General features: G+C 35.2%; 1 protein-coding gene across 2 annotated transcripts in view; it reads right to left on the bottom strand.

Annotated features, from left to right (window-relative positions):
- The window catches only part of LRRC7 (leucine rich repeat containing 7), a 483,504-nt gene that overhangs the window by 101,346 nt on the left and 361,329 nt on the right, over positions 1-20,829 (bottom strand). For both annotated transcript variants that reach the window (XM_024565449.3, XM_024565450.3), the window contains exons 11-16: positions 14,689-14,818; positions 13,543-13,658; positions 12,091-12,160; positions 9,708-9,807; positions 6,339-6,463; positions 4,059-4,307 (exon numbers count right to left, since the gene is read on the bottom strand). In XM_024565449.3, the coding sequence (XP_024421217.3) occupies positions 4,059-4,307; positions 6,339-6,463; positions 9,708-9,807; positions 12,091-12,160; positions 13,543-13,658; positions 14,689-14,818 (790 nt within the window). The remainder of the gene's footprint in view (positions 1-4,058; positions 4,308-6,338; positions 6,464-9,707; positions 9,808-12,090; positions 12,161-13,542; positions 13,659-14,688; positions 14,819-20,829) is intronic.

Here is a 20,829-nt window from a genome sequence, read left to right as displayed (position 1 = left end):
AAATTGTGAACATTTTCTAAGATATTGCAGGCAAACGTGTAAGTTTTGGCTGATGTCTATCCAGAGAGTTATTTCCATTCTTGAACTCCTTTCTGGTATATCATATATATATTAATGATTATTAATGATTATTTTTCTCATTTAATTTAGACAGAGAAAGTATGAGACATTCCATATAGAATATTCAAACATTACAACACTTATAATATTACTTAAGTGGAATAGATACTAATTGTTATTGCTGATTCAAAAGGATTGGGAGGGAAATAAGGGGCAGATTTACTTGGCCAGACTTGTTAAAAAATCATGACTTTTTGCATCTGAGTAGAACCAACTTTACAGAATGGAATGGTTTATGTGATTGTGGCAAGTATGTGTCTGTGGAAAGTGTGTGTGGGGGAGAGGTGGAGGAGGAGCAGGTGGAAGACAAGCTGAAGAAGTGTGGGAATGAGAGAGAAGGAAGGAAAGAGGGAAGGACACACACATATCCATCCCCACACAGCCCTGTAATTCATGGATGTAAGAGACTGTGGTGGTGGTATAGAGCTGAGGATTATGAATATGAACTCAAACACTTTTGCTCATCTGCAGCTTTAGCAAATCCACCAACTTTGTCATTTTAGTGTTTCATCTTTCTTGTGGCTCATTTTCTTTCTCCAGTACTGCTATTGGACTTCCCTAGATGATTTCTAATATTCCTCTCAGTACCAAAAATATAAAATTATTTTTCCCATAAATTGTTGGAAAGCTGATGAAAAACCAGATAATTTTGCTAGTGTAAGTATTGTTTAAATATAATTTAATCTTTTAAACTCCCAAATAAATAAGGATGAAATTAATAGCATATAGAAATAAAACTACAAAAATATAATCCAAGAAAAATTTAGACTTTACAGAAAAAGTATAAGTTGTTAAAGTATAATATAAATATACTTAAGGGTACTTAATTTACAATGCATTCTTAAATAAACATGAAAAGAATGATTCCATATTAGCCAAGGTCCATTTGAATGTACGCATATTGGATATGTTGTTTGAATTGTAGTAGAAACGTTAATCACAAATTAAATCTGTATTTTAAATTATATTGTTGAACTTGTTTCAAAGTACTTGATATCAAAGGACTAAAAGTCAATCTCTACATTTAAAAATGTAAATTATAGAATGGTATGACTATTATGCCAATTAAAAACATCTTTTAATTTTTAATAACCAGCAGAATATGAATGAAAAATATTTTCATGTAGGTCATTAAATTAAAATTCTATGTACCTTAAAGTATCCTCAATGCTAAAATTGTGCTTCTAATTAAATCAAAGGCAAGAATGTGAAGTGTTCTTTAATTGAATTAAGTACTTCACTGAATAATGTAATCTCTTTTTTTATAGATGCTATGTCCCATCTGACACAATTACATGACTATTTGCTAATGGCTATGGTACCAATATTTTCTGTTTATTTTATAAGCAAATTAATGTGATACTGTGGTCACATCACCGGAATATGTTTGGGTATTTTATCCCTGTAAAAATTTTTAAATCTAAAGCAAATGAAGCTCAAGCTTTGGGACTCGTCACTTGCTTGTGTTCTTTCCAAAGCCTTGTGAGAAACTCTACATATGTATTCACATGGTTATTTTATATTTTTGTCTTAAAGAGGCCCCTCTGAAAACTGTGGAAATTTCAGGTCTCATAAAACTTGGATTTGTTGCACCTAGACAACAAGCTCCTTGCTTCCCATTTACTAGTCTCTCAGCAGAACTTACTGGACCTGGAGGCAGAAGACCTAAACAGAAGCCAGAGTTACCTAGACTGTCAGTTTTCCACTGACACCACATGGGAGTGATGGTCTCTCTCCCACACACTTGTGTTAATGGAGAGCTAAACTGAGGTAACATATGTGATAGACTTTTGAAAATTTGGGGGTTCTATGCAGAGATTAGATACTACTTCTAATGTCATATTCTCCTTATGTAGTTTAAAATCTGGATTCCTTTAGCACTGTAGATTCTACTATACATGTCTAACCACAATACCCATGACTGTCTAAATTGTTCTTCAGATTGTATGCAGCAACAGCTATGATTTCTTCAGTATTTGCTATGCATCAGGCACCACGCAAAATGTTTTACAGGGGTATTTATTTTAGTATTAGTTATTTAATGAATAATACTTATTCATTATTTACCACATGTTTTTAAATGATTAATGATTAATAATATTAATTAATAATTTATGATTATAATTAAATCTCATGACCCATTAAAGCATGTTCCCATTTTATAGGGGAAAAATGACTCAGGGACTCAGACAAGTGTAAGTTACTCGCCCAAGGTCACACAGCTAATAGGCGGCAATGTCCAAATTCAAACTCAGCTCTTTCACTCCAGTTTATGCTATGTGTTACTTGGCTCAGAGCTATTCTCTGTTACAGGTATAGGACATATTTGTACCATCTTGTGGAAGAAATACTAGAAGTCTAAAATGTGAATTTTATTGAGTTAAATGAGATGATTTCAATTTTTTATAACATAAGCTAACATAATAGTTTATAATTTATTGTTAAATTAAACAATAATTTTATAATTCTGTTATATCTATAAGCTCTGTAAAAGCATATTTTACACTCTCTGCAGATCGTTTTCCCTTCCCACTTTTCAACTGGTGTGTGAGTGCTTCAGAAATGAATAAACATGATCAGAAACACAATTAAATTATATTAATAACAGTAATGCCAAATACAAAAGCAGTTTCTCTATATTTCTATATATATAGGCTAAAAATACTCCCTTATTATAATATGGGATGGAAGTATATGTAAATTCATTTGTTATACACATAGGAGGGAAATATCTGTCAATTATGTTCTTACCAAATGTTGTGTATATCACTCACCATAAAGTATTTGCTCATTTCACATATACATTTTATTAAAATGCAAAATATTTACTGAAATGCTATTTATTTTAATTTTGGGAAATAGAAATGTTTCACAATATTCTCTATATCTCAGATCTAAACAAAGTGCAGTAAATGCAAATAGCAGCTGCAAGATGTTGGAGACTCCCCAAATAATGAAGAAAGAATTAGTGCTCATAATTAGGGCATTTAGAAGTGGTATTTTGAATGTATACAGAGCTGTGGTTTTCTTATGTAATGATTAAATTTTAATTTGATTTGGTTGTAAATTCCAGTAAGAGAAATAATAGTTAATGCTTTGATTATTGACTATATTAGAAATTAAATGGGTCATTTAAATACAAAGGAAATATATAGCAGTTTTAGTTAGGAAAATGCATTCTCAGCTTGCCTTATATTGTAGAAAGAATATAAGACAGAATAAGAATCTAGTCCATTACATGTGGATGACAAAGTTTACAAAAAAATGCCGTGTTTTTTTCACATCCCATTAAGACTTTTTCCCCCCTTAAACTCTTACAAACCCAACCCATGGAGATAAAGAAACCCTATTTGCCACAACTCCCAAACCAGTCTTCTCTTACAGGAATTCTCATCATCTGTGCCTTTAAATTAAAGGGAAATTGATACTTTTCGACAGAAGCCATTTTTGTGTTTAAAGCTTACTCTCAGCAAATCTCAATTCAAATCCCATGCTATTTTAAGAATCAAGTTTAGTTATTTAATCTTCCCCAGAATTAATATTTTTAAAAAATGTGGGTGTGTGTATGTGTGGGGTAATTTAGAATTTATCAATAGTGTCATCAACATTCTGCTTGACTATTGGTATTCCCACACTTTAAATTAAAAAATATTTAAAAATTAAAACATAATAAAACTGAAGCACCCAATTTAAAAACCATGCCAGACATCCCACCATTAGGCACTTTATTATGAGGTTCCCTCCCCTGTGACTCAGGTGTCCCCACCCCATTGCCAATGTCAATGAACAAAAATTAAATTGGGATCAAACACTGGCAATCGGTTAAGTTTCTGTGATCAACATTTCTTATCCCAAATCATGCAGAACATACCCCATAAACGACTGTTCCAAGGTTGCCTCTACATGGGAGATTCTGCTACCCCAACACCTAGGCCTACCTGTCTGCCACTTAGAGAGGGAAGAGTGGTGGATTGTGCTGCAACTGGCAATGGAGTGCACATGCTCCTTTCCTGCTGGAGGCCACTTATACAACCCCATGCCAGCTGTGGGTCATTCTGGGGGACGGGCATATCTTGGATCTGCTGATCACACCTGGCCCATGGTGTGCAGCAGTCGCCAGACAGTCTGGCAGGTTGCAGAGTAATCCCACGCTGGCCCCTTTCCCAGGGGGCTTGGCAGGAGTGATCCTGTGGGAGAAGGAATCTCCATTTTCTGGGAGAAAGAGGAGCACTGTAGCAACACTTTATCATTTTTCTACTCTTGATTTTTTTTTTCACTCTGGGTAATGCATTTAAAACAACCATCAGAAAATTAGTTTTAACTCTATGTAATAAAAGAGTACCAATATCATATGAAGCTAAAGGGTCACAATTCCTTCACACAACACAGCATTCATACTACACTATACATACTGTAAGTAGGGCATTACACTCTAGTCTATTGGAAGTTGATGGCATAGCTCACTGGTTCCTTTTTAAATTTTGTGAAAATTAAAGCTAAAATTGTGCTATATTTAAAGGACATGTAATGAACCAGAAAAGTATGATTCATTCAGTTAAAGATTTCAGTATATTCCACTCATCATATTTCCATGATGATTTATTTAGAAGTTTGTTTGTGTTCTAATTTTTCCAATAACCTATGGCATTGGAAATATTCAAATTAGTTGAAGCCAAGTAGTTTGAGATTTGGGAAACACATATGGCTTTACCACAATGTAAATGAACCAAATATAAATAAACATAGAGAAAAATGTACTCTAAAGTATAATGAACCTACTGGGATTGTAAACAAACCTGATCACACAAAACACAAACAGGGTTTCTAAATAATTGTTTGGATTTACTATATTTTATGTTTTTTATTAACACATATATGAGGATATTAAATACACTCTTTTCCATTGGGTTTTTTGACTATAGATTTTTAGGAAGAAATAGGTAGCTTTTGACATTTAATGAAGTAAAAAGAATGAATCAAAGGTCCTGTATAGAATGCATCATCCATTGGTTCTGGATCTAACATCTGAAATCCTTAAAAAAATGTCCTAAAGGTTTTTGTTTATTTTTAGGTTAGAATTTTTTTTTTCTAGGAATTCACAATAAAAATGTCTCTGGTTATTAGATAGCACTAATGAACCATCCAGAAACATTTTTAACCCAATTTTTAACGCAAAATTATCATCTTGATTTAGGAATCCATTTTGGGCTCTCTACAATGATATAGATATGCTTTATCAATTACTTACCATATAATTCTAGTGAGGTTCTAAAGTATGTTGGCTTAAGAAAGAAGTTTAGAAAATGTGGGACTGAGAGGACAGAAAAGAATGCATCATACAATCTAGATTTATTAAGAGAATGCACATACAATTACTTAGGAAATTAATTACTAAGAGTGAGAACTGTTAGTACCCAGGATGAAAGAAGTACACAAATAATATCATCAAAATTAATAAGAGATTCAAGATGTTGCTATAATGATAACATGAAGATCTGATATTGATAAAATCTATATCGATCCTAATATTTTCAAATTTAAATAAGAAAAATATAGGTTTTAAAATTCAACCTTGTTACTTGTTATTAGTTCCAATAAAGGATTTTAAAAAATGCTTTGGAGTTAAGAAATTAAAATTATTTTCCCTAAGGAACATCACCTGCTATTAGCCCTCAGCTCCTTTAAAACTTGTCCTCACACTTAAGAAAACTCATAAGTTCTTCTCAAATATCCCAGGAACATAGAATCCTTCAGAGATTTTAATGCCAATATAATATATTAATCCATTGGCTCTTCAATAAAATGTATAATTTTGGCCTCATACAGTCTGCGTGCTGCCTTGCTCAGTGATGAAAAGAAAAGCCTTTCGGTGTTTCAAAAGACACATGATGCTTAGGTAAAGCCCATCACTCAGATTTGTTTGCTTTTTTTCCTGTTTTTTTTTTCTCACCTTGAATCTCTTGCACGTATTCGGTAAGATGGGGTGGCCTATCGAAAGTGCTCAGTCATAACTGGGGCATTAGTCTCATTCTGAAGCACAGTGGTGCTTCCACAATTGCCATCCTGCTATACATGAAAGGTGGTGCCACCATGAGCCTTAAAGATGTATCTGACCTTCTAGCAGAGGTCACTCACTTTGTCCCAAAGTCTATTTGAATAATAACACTGAGCAAGCAAAAATAATGATAAGAAAGAAAAAACAAAAATGAAAAGGTCACCTTAACTTTCCCAGCATTATCATCATCTTCCTTTTTGTCTTCAAATTCAAAGGCAACAGTCATGCGTTGTTGTCTCTGCTCTTCCCACAGTGTAGGGTTAAAGCTGTCACTGTCTGACTGGAAATCTATAGTTAGATTTTAAAATATTATCGCTTTATTTTTTTTACATAAAGTGTTAACAGAGGTTAATACACTTGGCAAACAGTGGTGGTAGGTACTACAAACAAATACAAAAATTTTTAAAAAGGGAAACATGGAGAAAAAAATAAGGGAATAAAGAGAGAGAGGAAGAAAGAAAGAAGAAAAGGAGGAAAGAGGGAATGAAATTCCTCTGATATTTGTTACATGGTCTTTTCACATCTTAACACAAATTCAGCTTTCCTATGTATACATTAATTATACTGAGATTGTGACATTTTCCAGTGCAGAGAATGAGCTCTCCATAGGCCAGAAATAATACAGAGCTGGATTAAACATTTAAAAATATTGTCTCTTTTAATCTTCACAACAGCACAATGGTAGTACTAACATCACCCTCAGTTTGCTAATGAGGAAACTATGGCTGACTTTTAAGACTTGCTCCAAGTCATGCAGCTTCTCTGCAGCCAATGCAGAATTCCATTCCATGTCTGTGCAATTACCGAGCCCATGTCTGTAACTGCCAACCTCTGTCAGTGTTTTACAGAAGCTACTACACGACAGTGGTTTCGCAAATTGTCTAAGACCACACCCTTGTGTGTGTGTGCACACACATGTGTGGGGGTGTGGGAATAATGAAAGACAGTTCATTTTTAGGGTTAACAGACATGTGAAAAATTAAGTCCTTAACATGAAGGTCTCAGTCTAAATATGTCTCAAAGTAACAGTGAAAATAAATGGCTTATAAATCTTTACATCAAAGTGTTGGCTAATAATATTGAAGCAGGGTGCAGCCAAGAGGGGGGCCCCAAGGAGGGATTTGTAATGGGGTCCAGAACTCAAAGTGTCCAGGAAATATTAGAAAAATATATATAGGATGCCCTCACCCCCACAAGCCTGAGTCAGGGGGGATGGGACACATGGAACAGGGCCATTCAGAGCTGTTTTGGGTAGCAAGAGCTTTGCAGCTAACCCCTGGCACGGTCATTTAACATATCTATATCCTTCAACTGGTTTCATGGATGTGTTAAATAGCCGTGGCCATGCTTTGAGCCAGGGGGATGGGACCAAATTCCACCCAAGATGGGACTGGGAAGCAACTCCCCCTGGTTATAGGGCCTGAGGGAGAGCTTGGAGATAGATGATTGGCTCCATGCCATGGGGCCACACCTGCCCAGACTTACTATGGCAGCCCAGTAAAGCTGGAAGAATACGGGGATGTAGGAGGAGTCAGAAATGGGGCTGCAAAGGAAGATGGGCACTGGGATTTAAGCCTAGGCACTGCAGCCATAGAGAGATAAGACCACGTGGTTCTGAGGGGAAAGGGAGAGGACCATGTGGTTCTGAGGGGAAAGGAAGAGAACCACGAGGTTCTGAAGGAGAATAGAGAGGACCATGTGGTTTTGGAGTGCTTCTTTTTGCCACACGGCTTAGGTAGTAGGAGAGACTTTGCCAGGAAGAAAAGGGGAGAAAGGACTCTTGCTGGTGGGCCATGAGAAGGTGCCACAGGGCTTTGGATTAACTGGAGATTGCAGCAGCCACACAGCTGATGGTGCCGGGAGCCTGAATCACAGACTTCTACTTCCTTTCCTGAGACACGGTACCCAGGACTGGGCACAGGGAGAGGGGAGGACTGTGCATCTGTGGGTGTTCTAAAGGACTTTAGTATCTTATTGAAGACATTAAGTCATTACTCTAAGTCTGTATAACTTTTAAATAAACAATTCCTTTCCTTTTCACCAGTCTCTGGCATTGAGAGACGTCTTTCCTCTGGTGGCAGGCATTTCGAACCTAGTAGGTGGGTGTGGGGGGAGGAACCTCCAGAGAAAGAAAGAGTTAGCGTGAACCACCCCCTGCTCTGTAACAATATTTCCTTTTTTGTTGCAAGGGATTCTGAAAATTCATTTAATACACATCTGCTTTAAAGACCAGACAGCTGAGTTGACTGAAGGTCAAGAAAACTTTTTAATACCTACTCTTCTTTGCAAAGGAAACCAATCCAAAACAGAGCTAATGCCTTAACATCACTCTACGTAACTAGGTTTACCTCACTCCCTGGAACGAGTTAGATTTAATCTGTGAAACTGGGTCTCAGAAGTAACCAATAAATATAAAGCCTTTTCATTTTTTCCTACACCTTTTTGAAAAGCAATATTTTGATAATCTAGGGATATTAAAATGTAAATATAAGTAAAGGTAGATGAATAAAGTAATTCTTACATGAGAGTCTTCTTGTACCTTACATATACACAGTGACCTTTCATAAATTCAAAATATCAATTTTATTGAAGTCTGAAAAATGCATTTAAAAACAACTCTTCCCTTTTTCTACTTCTGTATGTCAAATTTGAATAAAAATACCCTAAAATATCCCAAAAAATTCATTTACATTTCTAAATCAAACACTAAAGATATTCATTATAGTTATCCCTGAAAATAAAAAAATACATATGCAAATAATTTCCTTCAGAAGTTGGTGTCATTCAAGTGGATTGGGTGAATTTAATTCATGGCTGGAATTAAGTGGGTTTACTCTTCTAAGAATTACTGTGACTGTAAGGCCAGAAAGCATGCGTGAAAGCTTCTGCTGGGTTCCAAATAGTAAAGGACAAACTCCTTTAAACATTTTACGAATAATGTGATCATATGATAGAAGATTTAATTATTGAAAAAGGTTTAGTTTTTTTTCAAAAAGTGTTCTTCTGGTTGCTGATGTCGTTTAGGGGAAACTCAACTTGGAAAAGAAAGTTGTGTCATTACTTGCACGTCAGCTTTTTATGGTTGATCCTTAACGTGAAATAATCTGAGATCACAGGCCTGGGATCACGGGACTAAATGTCTAAATTTCATTCATGAAATTAGCGAACACCGAATCTTCCTTAGATCTAACTCTTTTTAGCTCATTTCAGTGAGCTGAGGACCACCTCTGGTTATCTGGTCCTGTGCCTTGTACTCCTCCAAGAGAAGGAGTTGATCCTAAAAGTCAATGTTCTTACCATAAAGAGGAAAAGTTATGTTTTTTGAATCTTTCTTAAAATTTTGTAATGTGAAGATAAGATTCATACTTATAGTTTACCTCTAAATGATTCATGTCTGTCTGGTAATCATCTTTATAGCCTTGCCCATGTGTCAGTGTCCCTGGCCAGGGATTAGAACAAAATGAACCTCTTTAATTATAGAACCTCTTCCATAATTATAGAAGTATAGGAGAAATTTCTACTGACGACTTACCTTCATCACCACGAGGTTGCTGGGGAAACATGTAGTTTGTCAACACTCTTTGCTTTGTTTCTGGGTGGGCTTCAGTTTGTAAAGGGATAAGGGCTTTGGACTGGAAGCAAGAAAACCCCCATAAATTAGATTAATAAGCTAGAAAATATAAAGAATATTTGTTTTGTGTATGATAATAGTCAATAGTCTGGACTCACCAAGCTGAATGAAAAATTAAAAGAAGAGCAAGGAAAAAAGTAATGAAATTAGGAAGTATAACATGAAATAAGATTATTGTAGATATTTTCAAATTGAAATGTCTTCATAATGAAATTTTCTTTTTCTTTAGTATACTCTTTTACAAAATTGTTTATCATCACTGAGCAATATCAGTTTTAACCCTGAAGAGACCTTTAAAAATGTGTTAAATTATTTCAACTAAGTAAGGTTTGGTATAGTTCTACATGCCCATTAATTTTCACAAGGTGTTATCTAAATGTAAGAAATGGAATTTGCTATCAACTTCATGCTATGCAAAACATGAAATAAGTCAGGTGGTGCAAGACAAATACCGTACGATCTCATCTATAAGAGGAACCTAACGAACAAAACAAACAAATGAGAACAAGAGGCAAAATAGAACCAGAGGCATGGAAACAGGGAACAGACTGACAGGGACCAGAGGTGAGTGGGGAGGGGATAATGGTGGAAAGAAGGGGAAGGGACTAGCCAAGGTACCTGCAGTGACCCATGGACATGGGCAGTAGGGTGGGGATTGACTGGGAGCAGGGTGGGCAGGGCAGTGGGGAGCAACATGGGGAAAATGGGACAACTGTAATAGAACAACAATAAAATATTCAATAAAAGGTCAAATAACGATCTATGAATTCAATTAGGTTAAAGCATAAGGATTTATATTTAAGGGCTATTTCTGTAATCGAAGACAGGGTCCACATACAGATAAGCAACTCTACTTGCATCTGATACATCACAATATATTTACCCGTGGATGGTAACACTTCATCCTCTATTCATTAATTTGATTTCAAAAATACTATTGTGAAAGGGCTTTTAGAACTCTGATATTATATACTATATATATGGAAATATATTTGAGATGATTATTTTATGGAATGTTTTAAAAATTGGCTTATTTCATGACATTTATTAATAGGAATGAAACACAAAGGAATTTGGGATACTGATTTGCCTCATAAAACTAAGTCAGAAACACATTAAATCACTTGTTCTAAATAAAACTTAAGTGACTTAGTCACTGTTCTGTTTATTCTTCTACAAGAATAATAAATCATGATATTAGGGAATTTTTTTCCAAAGGCAAGACTAAATAGACTGTTGCATTAGCATAACTCACATTAATTCCAGAAATGCTTTATTTATAACGATGTACTGATGCCTTGTAAAATCTATCATTCATTGATAAGATTGGAATTTGAATGACAATCTAATTTTTTACTTGGTAGATAGAAGCAAGTGCTGTAACAACTGTAGAAACACAAGCGTTATTCTTCTACTTACATTTTACTCTTTGCAGAGGTTTATTTTAATTTTTTACAATAGTAGCCCAATACCTAGAAATCTGAACAATGTTGCTTTCACGATAAGGAAATAATGATGAAAAACCAAATTCAACATGATTTGTTTTCATTTGGCTATTTATATTTTGGGATAGGTGTTTAAAATTTTAGGATTATAAGCAAAGGGTAAGAGAGAACTAACAATTATAAAAATTGTCTATCATCAGTTCTTCTGGTGACGAATCAGATGTCTTCAACTGTTTCTCATTACTTTTCAGTTAATAACATTATTTATTAACACTCAATTACAGATTCAATTATAATCTAATTTCATCAGAAGAGAAATAATATCAGAGCATTTCTACAGAAGATACTCATGATAGTTACAAAAGATACTTCAAACTTGCAAATATCTTGAATAAAGTTTTAGAATTGTTAATTATAATTAAAAGTATGAGAAGAAAGGAACATGAAGGATAAAAATTCCCTCTTGTGGGGATTGTGGTGATAACTTTTTATTCTTTACTTTCAGAGGTATAATTAAAGTGTGTTCTCTAAGGACATATATGTACCACTTAGAGCTAAAAATTAATGAAAATGATCATTTTTTCTATTAGATCTCTGAGAATGAAGTAGATGCTAAATTGAAGTATTTAAAGGGGTTGGGAATCATAGTTCTGTTTTGTCTGAAACAATAAAATACACATTTAAATAGCTACCTTTATAAAAATCTCTCCTCCAGGGGATCAAGAACCTATATTATATACCAATTATCAGGTATCTATGGTTTAAAAAGTTAGTAATTCAAAGTTTCAATTATAGTTCACCTTAATAAACAAAATAGATCAGGTAATAAAAGTTGTTACCTGATTGTCAGAAAGCCACAAAGCTGCAAGCTCCTTAAGTTTGGTAAATGAGAATGGTAAATTCTTCAATCTGCAAAAACAAGAAAATTCTAAAATAGCATGGGTAAAGACGGAGAGACGTCTGTGGCTCACCATGAAAACCCTCCCTCCAGGTGAAACTAACGGAGCTCAGTTCCATCGGGGGACAGTAACTGAATCCCATGGGACTCGATCTTCCTATGATGGCTCCATGACCTATTTCTAATCTTACTCACAAGACTATAGTTAGAAAAATTTGAAAAATGTCTTGCTGAATATCGGGTACCACGTTCAATGAATTTCCCTTATTTTCCTGTCTAGAAACCCAGTCAAAACAGGAAACAAGGCTGGTTTGACATGACTTACTCTTGTTGCACCAAGCTATGCAGCTTCCCTTTAATCCTGATGAAAATAAAATCGCAATCCTTTTCATAAAAAGTTTTATTCACTTACATGGGAATACTACTGAGCTACTAAGTGAATGGTTTTTGAAATTAACATGATTATTTTTTTTCTTAAACCAACATACAAATGAGAACTCCCACATTTAGGGAAACTTTCAGAATCAGAACATTCTTCATGATTCCATAAAAACTAATCTTGACAGTTTTGTTGCAAAGTGTCTCAGTTTATCATATTGACATCAATCTGACTGAAACTCATTAAAAACAAAGAGTTCAAGCATTCTATTCCATACTCACTTATCTTCTTAGCAGTTACCTTCAGCCAATATATTTTTTATCCTCTCGTGTTTGTGGAAAATTGCGGTGAAAACAAAGATGAATTGCAGTTTCAAATTTTCTTTTTACCCATCCACCTATACAACACTTTTGTCATGTCCTTTCTTTCTTTCTCTTTTCTTTTTTTGTCCAGCTCTGAACTTGACAAAATGACCATTTGGTTGTCCTTATCTTACTGTACAAACCTTAGGACTATTTAGGATTAACTTCCTGGCAATCTTTCTACCAGCATTCTGGCGTTGACTACATACCCATGCCCATGTAATTTACTGGAGGTATAAAAGTACACATTAAAACACGTGCCTGCATGTATACATATCTATGCAGTTATTTTATTAATACATTTTGTAGGTTTTTATTTCAACTATTTTCCATGTCTTCATACTATTATGCTTTCAGTGTATGGGAGGTTTTTGAATTATAAATTTGGGTGTATAAATTTTACATAATTTTAATATGTAATATATGATTTTAATATAAACAAATAATAAAATTTTGAAGTATATCTTTTTTGAAGTATCTCTTTTAAAAATAATTTAGCTACTGTATATTTTAAATGGATATTTGCATAGTTACATGATATTTGCATTCCATATATTTCACACACACACAGAATGTTTTCAAAATTATTTTTAAAAAGTAATTGGCTTTTAGTAAATAATTAATGTGTGATTGTGATATATTGCAGAAATACCTGTTGTCACTCAAATTTAAGACTCTTAGTTTCTGCATCTGTCCAATCTCTTCAGGAAGAAATTCCAGCTTGTTGGAGCGTAGAGACATAACTGTTACGTTCTTACAGCTTCCAATCTACAGGCAACAACAACACCAACAACAAATAAGTAAAGAATCACAGTGCAGACTATATTTTTATATTAATTTTTATAAGTTATAAAACAATTGAATTAAAGATTTCCTTATCACTTTTACCATTCTCTTAATGTGTATTGTTTTATTTTTTATAATCTCCCTTTTTGAAATATGTATTATTCTATGTATATTCCTTTAGCTATTAAGAAAATGTACATCTCTTATTTTATTATGTATTAGGAAGGAAGAATTGTCTTTATAATTTTATTATTAGAATACGTAAGTTCACTGTTTTCCCTGTCATGCTGTTTTTGTCCACCCAAATGAATACTAATATATCTATGTTTATAATAGATCAAATATGTTAAAAATGAAATATTGTTGACATTCCTTTAGCAAAATTAGTTTTACTTCGTATTACAATGGTATTTGTCATTTTTACTCAGAATTTTTGGTGCTAAAATAATGACATATGAATTATTGTTCCTTTATTATGGAAGTGTTTTATAGAAAATGTTAAATTGAAAGTGTTTGTCACACTTTTTCCTTGACATTTATAAATAAAAATCCTATTTAGAGATAAAAGCTAACAGAACCTCCTGGTGTATCCTGAAGCTAAAATAATATTGTCATGCAACATGATACTTTAAAAAACTTACATTAAAAATCTATCACTTTAGGATATATAACTGGAAATATAATTGTTTCAAAATGATATTTATTAGTCTTCTTAAAAGAAAACTATATAAATTAAATTCTTAAAATCATTTCTCGCATTAATTCATTTACAATATTTTATTATTTTTCTTTGCAAACAATGTTTAAGTCCAATGTACTTTCACAGTTGAATATAAGAACTTTTTACTTGTCATTTCAGAAAGACTGATTAGCAAATATATACATAGACAATTCCTATATATATATTTTCAAAGCTCAAATCATGAATCTCCACTGCCTTTGAATCTGTTAAGATTTAATCTTAAAACAGAATCATTAAAGATTAATTAATAGAAACAAGTTCATTCCTCACTTCTCTGGGTAATTCTGGAAGAAAATTCTCGTCAACTGCTAATGTTCGAAGACTATGAAGGTAACCAATAGTAGAAGGTAGAGACTCCAGTTCATTACAGCTACAGTCGAATTCTTCTAATAAAGATAAACTGAAAAGATAAATATATTAGTTAGACACCAAAATGTCATATGGCAAAAAAGTTTTGAAAAAATCACATATCCAGATTCAGCGAAGAGGTACTTATCAAGCAACTGCATAGTTTACATAAATTTATTTTGCCAATTTAGCCAAGTGATTCAATACCATTTAATAAGTGGTTCCATTTGGTAATATAAATAGTTTATTTTTCTCCCTTTCAATAGTTTTGTTTGTTTTAATCCAACATAGGTATCACTTATAGTCACATGTTCATAATCCGTGTCCTTGGAATGAATACATACAGCTGGCATGAGTAGGTGGGAAGGCATAGTGGGTGAGCCCAAGAAAGGGAGAATAAAAGGGGCCAACAGTAAAAACAAAATATGGATTAAATGCTAGGTATTTTACTAAACATTTTGGGGATATGAATAACTTAACTTATTCTGTACCTATTACTTTAAAATAATTCTATACCTATTATTTTAAAATTCATTTTACATGTAAGGAAATGGCAGCTTAAAAAGGTGAAGTAACTTGCCCAAGGCCTCACACAGCAAGGAAGCTGGGACCTGAATGCAGGCTCCACTTCACTACTTGGCCTCTGTTCGCCTCTGGAGCCGAGTCTACGAACAGGGCTCATTTCAACCTGGTGAGGCGGTTTTGTTTGACTTACATAGCTCCTTAAAAAGTGGTAAACTCCACAGAATGATCCAGACTTTTGGTACCTCTTAAAAAAGAGAAAGATCGAGCAACACCAGGCCACTCTTCCATGACAAGTAATGGAAATACAAGTAATGGTTGCTGCCCTTGGTCACACTTCTCCAGTTTGTCACAAGCACTACCGCTCCATACTTAGCCAGCTTGACCCCAGGTCCACAGGAAGGAATTGTATGAATGCACACTCAAGTCATCACGAGAGAACAAAGACATTTGGATGGCTGGTTTGAGACAGCTGGGAAAGAAAGAGGGCCTGGCCCAGAGTCAGCACTCGCTGTATCCAAGTTGTCATCGATGTTGTTAATATCATTATACTGTCATTACCACTCATATCATTGTCATTACATTAACAGGAAGGAACCCCAAAGGGGGAATTGCACCCTTGTAAAGAGAAGAATGAATTAGAGTTAGCTGGGCTAGACTATAGAATCAGCTTCTTTTTTTATATCTTGGAACTGGCTGGTTTGACTCCCATCACTTAGATACACAGAAATCAAGCCTCCGGGTTTGCAGTTAGTCGGAATGGATTTGTGCTCAAACTCTGTCAATGACTAGATATATGATCTTGGGTGTCAAGAAATAAAACAAAAACCACAGCTCAAAAATCAAAGCTAATTTAATTTACCTGCCAGGTAAGGGAACATTCCAGGGAAGAAATTCACTGAGTAGAGCTCTGAGGGGGTTGCAATTCAGTGTCAAGATGGGGTGCTAACAGTGGGTTTTTCTAATAAAGGATTATTTTGCTAATAAAGGATTATTAGCACAATTTACATTATGTAGAGGGTAAAATGAATTCACAAGTCTGCCTAGAGTTAAGTAAATGTGTCGGGGGGGGCTTTAACGCAGCCCCCCAGGTTCCGCCACAGCCGAAGAAAAAGACTACCAAGACATGATCTGCTTGGCGAGGAAAGGTGGCCGTTTCTCTCAGGGGGAGAAGGGCCCCGAGCCTCTCTCTCCAGGGGCTTTTATTAGGTTCATTCGCATAGGAATACAGATAAAGCTCATCAATCATTGTCAGTCAGTAAGGGTTAAACAATACAAGATTTACAGAGAACTCTGAGGGCTTATTCTGAGTTACAGCCAATTAGTTAGAGGGACATAAAACTTTAGGCGCCAGACTCATCTCAGGTCTGGACCCTTATCTCTTAAACTGAGGGTACAAATTAAGTAGGTTTCACAGGAATGTATGTATTTTTGTTAGACCTGATTCCCCAGGGAATCCGCCCCTCCCAGCACAGGACTGCACTGCCCTCTGTTATTGCTTCAGGCTTAAGTCAGGCAAGGGAAGTAAGGCAGCCAAGAGATTAGGAGACTTCTTGCAGACAGAATGAGGACTCAGGCTATTTCAAAGCCAAGGGGCGAGGGTCCATCACCCCCTTTTTCCACAGCCCCCCGAGTCCTTCCCTGCAGGCCTCTTTTGTGACCAGAGCCTGTCTTAGGTTGATCCTCCCTTGAGGATTCTTACCCGTCATTGGCTAACTGGCCAAGCTCAGGGCCAAGCAGGGTGAAGTGGGCAGAAGTGGCACTTCTGCCAGGGAGACAAGCTTTGTCTCCATAGTGGCTTATGGTCCCAACTCTGACTCAGCCTTAACCATGAGGGGTTACAGCCTCTGAAACCAGGCAGGGCGGTTCCCAAAATAAATGAAGCCCCATTATCCCTGGGTGAAGAAAGGAATGAATTCAATCATATCCAGTCTGGCCCAGGTCAGGTAACTCCCTGCTCATGACCCTTAACAGCCTCAGACGGTTAGAACCAGACGTGGTGAAACACAATATTCAACTTTGAATACCATCTCTTTGGCAAGTATTGCTTCAGTGAAATTCTTTTCTTTACATAGACCAGTTATCTAACTTTTCTGTAAGCCTTAGTTTCTTTACATTTGCAATGAGGATTCTAAGACTTCTTGCCTCATGTAGTTGTTCTGAGTATTTCACCAACTATTGTAACTAAAGAATTTAGCAGGGTACCTGCCATACAATACAGACTCGGGATATATATTTTCTTAGTTAGTAGTGAATCCTGGTAAATATGTCTGTAAATCCTTTGAAGTCCCCACGTGCAGGGCTGGTCATGTCGCTGGGTGCCAGGGGTACATGTTAGTGTCACTCTGTGTGTGCATGTTGGTGGTTTGGGAAACCTACAACAGTTTCGTTTCTAGAAAAAAGTCTAGCACAGTATCTTAATATATTCAGTAGAATTGATTAAAATCCATTTCTATCGATGGTTTGCAGTTATGTACTCAGCAGGTGGTCATAAAAGTACCAGGAATTTTCTTAAAATACAAATTTTAAATGTATATTCCAGGTATAAGGCAAAGAATTAAACAATTAAAAATATAATTTAAGTATCTTATTTTTTCTTTCTTTCATAAAAGCATGTCTTGACGTTGGTCTTGAGTCACTGTAAGGCAGTCCTTACTTTGTGTAGTTCTGATAGGCACAGATTTATTATGGTTTCATTGAATAATGTTAGTTCCTCAACAACATGGCTCGAATTCCAGTTTCCCCAGTATGCTAGCTCTGAGTAACTTTATAAAATATAAACTTCACTGCTAACTCTTCCGCTCACAAATTGCAATGTCAATGAGAGATGAGGATCACGACTGTGACTAGTCAGAAACTACTTCTTTCAAAGTCTGTCAGCGACCAGTCTCAGCACGTCCAGTATTCAGTTCACACACACACAGTAAATCACATAGTTATGTTGCTTACTTGTCAGTCAGCAGTAGAGGGCGACTACAGGCACGATAATTCAATATGTAAAGAAAGCACTGCTACTGTTGGATAATATTCTTGGTCATCCTAATTCTTTGGGGGGGTTTAAATAAAAATGTAAAAATTTGTTTTTTTATCACCAAGAACAACTTCATTAATCCAACTAATGGACCAAACGGTTATTTTAACTTTGAAAGCCTATTATCTTACAAAGATTTTTGAATAAGCTATCAATGCTACAACTGGAAAATGTGCATTATCTTTAGCTGTGTCCTGGAGGAACTATGACATAAAATGTACAACTGAAAATTTTCAAGCATGATGGCAGGAAGGAACAGCACGTAACACGGGCGCCGTATAGCGGAGACTTTTAGCACACCGTGCAGTATAACTGCAGCATGTGAATCAAACATAAGTGGAGTTATGGAAGAAATAGCTGACTATTGAAATTTGCCTGCCGCTATCAAAGAGACTGTAGCTGTGCTGCCAGCAGAGCTTAGTGAAAGCAAACCAATTGACATAAATGAGGAAATGGGTTGTGATGAAAATGATGATGTTCCAGAGGAAGGGACGCTGGCAATCACTGTCACATTAGAGGCCCACCCAGAGATGTTTCATGACATTGAAATCATGAGGATAAAAGCTCGGAAGCTGATCCAAGCTGAAAAAGGAGTATGACAATCCACTGACAAGTAGAAGAAAGTGTTCACTCTAATTATGGCTCACATGACGCAAAGAAGACAAGCGCTGTTCAGTTAATCTAGACAGGTTTCTCTGTTTACAAAGTAAACGCTGCAGTTCTTGGTGTTACTAATGCTCACCGTGACGGTATACTAAATAAATATTGGTTTTACTATTTTTCCATTTTCCTACATATTTATAACCAACAGTAAAAGTGTTTAATGTTTTGAAAAAGGTTTTTAAAGACCTTTGTCAGAACAATCATAATTTTCCTCTTTGGTTATGTCTGCTTTGCACAGTTTCAGCTTGCAGCAGGGCTGTTTTTCAGTTTCCCACTACTGTGCAAAGCAAGAGCTTCCTGCATTAGTAAGACGACATTTTTACTGTACCGTGGATATACTGAATTCATAACTTACAGCCTGAAAGTATTTTATATCTCTGGGATACGGAGAAAAGCTATTAGGTGCAAAACACATATTCTTCAATGATCTCTGAAGTTCCAAAGATTCAAATTCATAATTTAACATTTCAACTGACTTTATCAATGGGTATCTTGTTGGAAATCACCTAATGTGTTTTAATACAGATCTATATGAGTACAGTTGTATCACATTTACTCAGATTATCACTGGCGTAGACCAAGTAAGTGGAAAAACTCAGACAGAGAAAGACAATACAATAATCTCATATATATGTGGAATCTAAAAATAAACAAACCAACCCGAGCAAATAGATACAGAGAACAGACTAGTGGCTGCCAGAGATGGAGGCTGGGGCGCAGGCAAAATGCGTGAAGGTAGTCTAAGGTACAAACTTCCACTTATAAAATCATTAAGTCTTGTGGATGTAGTGCACAACATAATAACTACTATGTTGTATATCTGAAGGTTCTGACTACAAGAATAAAATTCTATTATGTATGGTGATGGATGTTAACTAGACTTACTGTAGTGATCACTTTAAAATATATACAAATATTGAGTCATTATTTTATGCACCTGAAACTAATTTTTATGTCAATTTATATCTTAATGTATAAAAATACATTCATCATACTGTGTGCAAAAACAAAAGACCAAAATTACCTCTTTTTTTTTTTTTCAGTTCTCTCTATAGTCTATAATTGTACCATTCAAAGTGAATAAAAGCTGCCAAGGAAGTGTAAAGTACTTTAAAGCGATGCCTCCCAAACTTTAGAGTACATATGAATCACCAGGAGAACTTTTTAAAATTCAGATTCATATTCAGTTGTTGGGGGGGCAGATCCAGCATTTGTAGTAAGATTAGATCAGCGATTTTCAACCCTTTCATTTCATGGCATCCATAATGGTTTATGGCATCCATAATAGTTCCTACAATTCTATGGCACAACAACAAAACATATTTTTTGCCTATCTGATAAAAAAGTAGGTATAGTTTTGATTCATTCATACCAGAGTGCTATTGTTTTGTTGGCTGTTGTCATTCTCTTATTTGACAATCTAAGGGAAAAGAGGTCAGTGCCACTGACTGAATAGTCAGGTTTTAAGAATTCTTGCAGCACCCTGGTTGAAATCATTGTTCTAGGTGATGTGGATGCTGCTGGTCCTGGGACCACACACTGAGTCACAGGCTTTAAATAAAGCCCTCCCAAATACTGTAAAGTAACATTTAAACACACACACACTCACATGACACGTCAATAATAGCTAACATCCATCTAATCATTACAAGAGTTGTGAACACATTCCGTAAGGCTTTGTCTTACTTCACATATTAGTACAAGTGACAGAACTGGAGGTAGTAATGTCTGAAATTAAACAATAGTATTGGTTTAATTTTCTAAAAATATTCTCTACATTTTTCTCTACTTTAATTTAATCTCCATGAATTAGTCTTGGTTGGGAAAATCTTACTGTCTCATTAACC

Source organism: Desmodus rotundus, chromosome 3, assembly GCF_022682495.2.
Source record: "Desmodus rotundus isolate HL8 chromosome 3, HLdesRot8A.1, whole genome shotgun sequence".
Taxonomy (NCBI): Eukaryota; Metazoa; Chordata; class Mammalia; order Chiroptera; family Phyllostomidae; genus Desmodus; species Desmodus rotundus.
Note: the sequence above shows the minus strand (reverse complement) of the source record. Positions and strands in the feature narration are given on the sequence as shown.